We start from the raw sequence: 5455 nt of genomic DNA on the forward strand, positions 1-5455 counted from the left end.
AAGCTAAATTGTATATTTCTATTCCCGGGACATCCCTATTTTTTTTTTCTTTATGTTAAAATACATCCATATATGCCCAGCCGCCCCTTGAGATCGGCGGGAGAGGCCCTTCTCTGGGAACCCTCCGTGAAAGAAATTAGGAGGGTAGGTACTCGGAGGAGGGCTTTCTCTGCGGTGGCGCCAAAGTTATGGAACGCGCTCCCCAGAGAGGTCCGCCTGGCGCCGTTGTTATTTGTTTTTTGGCGCCAGGCGAAGACCTTTTTATTCAAGCGGCATTTTAACTGTTAATATTATTGGATTTTGTCTGGCCAGGGTGGTTTATTTTATATTGTATTTTGTATTTTTATCTAATTTTTATAATTTTTAATTTATTATTATAATTATTTTTAATTTATTATTGTAAGCCACCCCGAGGCTTTGGCGAATGGGGCAGCATAAAAATGTTTTAATAAATAAATAAATAAATAAATAAATAAATAAATAAATAAATAAAAAAAAAAAAATATCTTCCTTCAGATCATGACAGCTACGCCTCATGTACCTCACTGCAGTGGGGGTTTTTTGTGTGTTTTTTTTTCCCAGGGCAGGGGTGTTTTGTCTGTTGTTTTGTTGTTTGTTTTTTGGATCTCACAGTATGTACAATGATTCAATATAGGGTGGTTCGAACAGAAGGCTGTTAGAGCTACCAGTCAGAAGGTATTGTGCAACAGTTTAGGTTCCAGCTACATAAAAGACTATCAGCTGCCATATATACCTACCCCCTCATTAAGATCTTGTCCCTTAAGGAGGTAAAGGAGATGTTAAATAGAAGGGCCTTCTCGGTGACTGTCCCTTGACTATGAAACAGGCTCCCCAGAGAAATTCGGCTGGCACCAGGTGAAGACATTTCTTTTCTCTGAATACATTCAAGAACAGACTTGAAATTTGTTATTTATTCTGACATCTGTTGTTCTGCTTACTTGGTGTACTTATGATACTTTATAACTTTTTAATTGTGATTTTAGCTGGTTTTATTGTTATTTTTTGGTATTTTACTGTAAGCCACCTAGATAATTCATTGGATTAGTGGGTGGCAGACAAACTTAAAAATAAATAATATTTTTTTTTCTTTAATGGATTTTCTGTGGGAAGGAAAAGGATGGAAGATGTTATGGGGAAAGAGTGAAACACACCATCCGCATCTCCCATAAAATTCTGTGAATGTGGGCAGGGTCATGGTACTATAAAAGCCTCATCTGGAAGTACCCATAGTACGGTTGGATTTTCTGTGTAGTTGGGCCCAGTGCCACACAGGTAAGGTTTGAAATTGCAAGTGTAAATGAGATTAATAGTTGGTATAGTCACTTTACTTTTTAGTCTGCCCAACCTAACCCCTGTTCCCCAAGAGAGTATGGAGTTGGTGCTGGCATAACCATGTTGCTTGTCCACCTGGCATGATTTCCTGTTTGTTACCACCAGTGCAGTATAGTATCTGCGCATGATGCAGCGACAACTGTGCACAAAACATCAACATGCATATCTCTTCAGCTGCTGTATATTCTTATTATTGATGCAGATATTCTTATCTGCTGAAAAAAAGTCAGAATAAATCACAATGTTTAGGATCTTAAAACCCTAAAAATGTCTTACATTTCCTTAGCCTGTCAATTTCAGTGCAAGTGCTTATGTGGTGGTGGATGCCATCTTTAAAAAAAAATGCAATTATTCTCTACATAGGAGCTGAAGTTACCCTCCTATAAAGGCCAATCTCCCCAGTTAAATCTGAGAAGATATTTTGCAGACTTGATTGCCATTGTGAGCAATCGCTTCAGACTCTGTCCTGCTGCCCGTCACCTTGCTGTTTACCTACTGGACCTCTTTATGGACCGTTACGACATATCCATTCAACAGCTACATGTTGTTGCTCTTTCCTGCTTGCTTTTAGCGAGTAAGTATAAATCTACAGGTTTAGCAGACTGAAATTGCTAACTAAATCTAGCCAGTGAGGAGTGGTTTTATTCCTGGCTTCTTAGGAACTGGACCTTAAAATGGTCTATTCCTAATCCACCATGTCCACCAGACTGCAAGGGTCTAGGAATTTCTTGGGCACTATTTTCACACCCAGTCCAGTCCTCACTGAACTTAATTTGTATCAGGAATGTATCCCAAATGTAATTTGATGTTACCTGAATGCATTTCTGCTTGATCTTTCCTTGGTGGTATTCTATCCTTTCTTTCTCCATTTAACAGCAGCCTTTTCATTCAATGTTTTATAACCATTACCTGTTCCCATTCCTCAGCTAAAGGTGTTCAGTTCTCCAAGTTACTATATGCCCTAGAAAATGCTACAGGATATTAAAGGATTGCAAGGGAGGTAAAGGGGCTAGGCAGTTTCTTGGTGAGTGCTGTCTAGATTCAGTTGCGTTCTTATTCGTATGTCTGTGCTGCTACTGCTTCTCTGGACAGAATTACCACCAAAGTTGCTGTGGCTGTCCCTCAGGAGGTTTTGTCTAATTTCAAAATATGCCGTACAGTATTTGCAAAGGGAGGAGTTTCTCAGTTTCAGAAATTGCATCACATCCCTCTTGTATTATGCTTTAAAACTGCTTGTTAAGACCAAAAGTGTTTGTTGTAGATATCATGGCATCCAGTATGTTATTCGACTTAAGTAAAAAGTGATTGTTGCCAAGTGAGTATTTCTGAAGTAACAAACCAAACTGAAACATGTTAAAACAAACAAAAATCAATGTTGCCAAACCACTGAATGGAAAATTGCTTAATTTTAAAGCAAACTTCAAGTCCCATCTACCATAGATTTGGTAAGTATGTACCCTGTGTCATTGATAAGATTATAGCACTAATATAAAAGGAGCCAAAGCATGCGACTGCCATCCCTGGATTCTGCTGCGTGCCATCTCTGCATCTTTTTCCTCTGTGGTGTTGAGAGGGTGGACTGCTAGTGGTAGTAGTAACTTTCAGTAGAATTCAATAATTTCAGTAGAATTCCAGTAGTAACTTTTTTGCAGAAGATGGAGATAATACATTAATCTTTTATAGTAAGAGCTATTTAAAAAAGTGTTGTCTTTTTTGAAAAAACTATGACCCTCCCTGTATGAGAACATGTATAATTTGTGTTTACATGTACTAAATGATGATATTTCACCTCATTCCCCTCAAGGTAAATTTGAAGAGAAAGAGGACAGTGTGCCTAAACTTGAACAGTTAAACAGCTTGGGTTGTATGACTAACATGAACCTGGTACTAACTAAACAGAACTTGCTGCACATGGAATTGCTGTTGTTAGAAACCTTTCAGTGGAACCTCTGCCTTCCAACAGCTGCTCACTTTATTGACTATTATCTCTCCATCGCTGTTCATGAATCTGATCTTCATGATGGATGGCCAATGGTTTGCTTGGAAAAGACAAAGTTATATATGGCAAAATATGCTGACTACTTTTTGGAAGTATCCTTGCAGGGTAAGTTTTAATGGCTTTGTTTTAAAAACCCAATAGTTTCTTTCTTACACAGCTAATACTGTATTTTACTTTAACTGTGATCCTCTAATGTCTCTCCAGATCATGCATTTTTAAGTTATGCCCCTTCATTAGTGGCTGCTGCATGTGTGGCTTCCTCAAGAATTATCTTGCGTCTTTCTCCAACATGGCCAGCACGACTTCATCGTCTTACTGTATATTCCTGGGACTTCCTGGTACCTTGTGTTGAACGACTACTGGTGTAAGTTCTTTATAGGGGTTTCCAACAATAAACTACAGTGAGGGCTGGGGAATATTAAATGCATGTACAGGTGCTATTTTGCTCTGTGAATAGTAGGCTAGCCACTTTGGAGAAGCAGATAGTCAGGCTGGTGTCATTCCTGATTCTGATCTTTTAAAATCATGAATGTTTTCACTGTAATTTTATACTTGGTGTATTTTTGTCCCTGATATCCTCTCTCTTATTCTCCAAATCCATGCAAGTTATAGTAAATTTCAGCATTGTATCTCTAGTATACATATCAGCCCTTCCTAACTACTTTACTACTATATGGGGGTTTTCATCATAATTGTATCCTCTTGAAATTGATCCACTTAACAATTTCTGCTTCTGACCTGAATGTGAATTTTCCTTTTATGCTGCCTTGACCTGTATCCATGGTTTTCAACTTGCAGTCCACTGCTTGAAATTTACTGGCCAGTGGTTCACACAATCATTTTATATCTTGCCTTTTCACTGTGGATTTCTGATCTACATTAAAATTGCGCAGGAAATTTGTCTCAAGGTGGCTTTAACAAGATGGAAATAATGGTAATTATTAGTTACCTTTCTGCTGAAGTACACAAAATAATAATATTACTAAAATATTTATAATAAATGAGAAAAGCGGCAGCATAAGTATTAAGCAGCATTAAAGACTAAAATAAAAAACACCTCGTGCCAACAAATACAGAAAGTCTAAGGATAGTAACTCTTATGTTTTGTACATACTCGTTAGATTGTGAAGAATTATATTAAGTTTTTAGTGTTATGAATTAATTTGGCAACCGATTCAAACATTTTTTGATTCATTTTCTTGATGTATACATTTAACAACCCCATCCAAAACCCATTTGCTTGCATGCTTGTCCTAATGGTTTTCATGGATTATACTTAGAAACAAAAGTGCACAGGATTGTAGCACAATTCAGAGGAAGTTAAAATATTTTTCATAGTGCATATGTTTTAGAGATCTGCTTCACTTTAACACTCATTGTAAAACAGCAGTTTCATTTTATGAGCATGTACATTGCTTGTTAAATTTGACTTTAAAATGAAGTAATGTCACTGAACCAGAATACTGGTACCATTATAGGATCAACACTAAGGGCCAGGATGTAAAGCACTGCAGATGCAGTTCTACTCACACATGGGTGTGGGGGGGCGGGGGGGTGGTCTTTAAATCCTCCTTCCAGTAGAAGTGCCTGTATGCAGCTAGGTAGATCTCTCATTGCTGCATTAGGCACAGATTGCTGCTGCCGGAAGAAATATTGATGCACCCCTTTTTAAGCATGTATAGAAGTGTTTTCTGTTTGCACATGGGGTGGGTAAGTTGTGGACTCCAGCCTCTATATAAAACAGAGTAAGTTTATTTTATATTCTAGTGCCCATGATAATGATGTCAAAGAAGCCAACAAGCAAAAAGGACCACATAGTTCGCAAACAGCCCAGCACAGTTTATTTCAAACAGCTACTCAACCTCTGCAGCAGCACATACCTCAGTATGTCCAAGCACATCAAACTCCTCTACAGTATCAAACGGTACCGCAACAAAACTGTCAGCAGATGGTGTCATCCAGTCACACATCCACTTACCCACTGCAGACATGCCCTACTGGTTTACAAAGTGGTATTCAGGCTCGGGGTCATATACAGACTGCTGCTGGAATGTCACTAGCTGTGCCCATAGAAGTGAAGCCATGTTTAAGTGTTTCCTACAA

General features: G+C 38.3%; 1 protein-coding gene across 1 annotated transcript in view; it reads left to right on the top strand.

Annotated features, from left to right (window-relative positions):
• The first annotated feature begins 1135 nt into the window (after nt 1-1135).
• Nucleotides 1136-5455, top strand: part of CCNJ (cyclin J) — a 5049-nt gene continuing 729 nt past the window's right edge. The window contains exons 1-4 of the mRNA XM_044420087.1: nt 1136-1927; nt 3158-3457; nt 3557-3716; nt 5120-5449. Of these exons, the coding sequence (XP_044276022.1) occupies nt 1861-1927; nt 3158-3457; nt 3557-3716; nt 5120-5449 (857 nt within the window). The 5' untranslated portion in view covers nt 1136-1860. The remainder of the gene's footprint in view (nt 1928-3157; nt 3458-3556; nt 3717-5119; nt 5450-5455) is intronic.

Source organism: Varanus komodoensis, unplaced genomic scaffold (genome assembly GCF_004798865.1).
Source record: "Varanus komodoensis strain SLA01 unplaced genomic scaffold, ASM479886v1 scaffold11, whole genome shotgun sequence".
Classification (NCBI taxonomy): domain Eukaryota; kingdom Metazoa; phylum Chordata; class Lepidosauria; order Squamata; family Varanidae; genus Varanus; species Varanus komodoensis.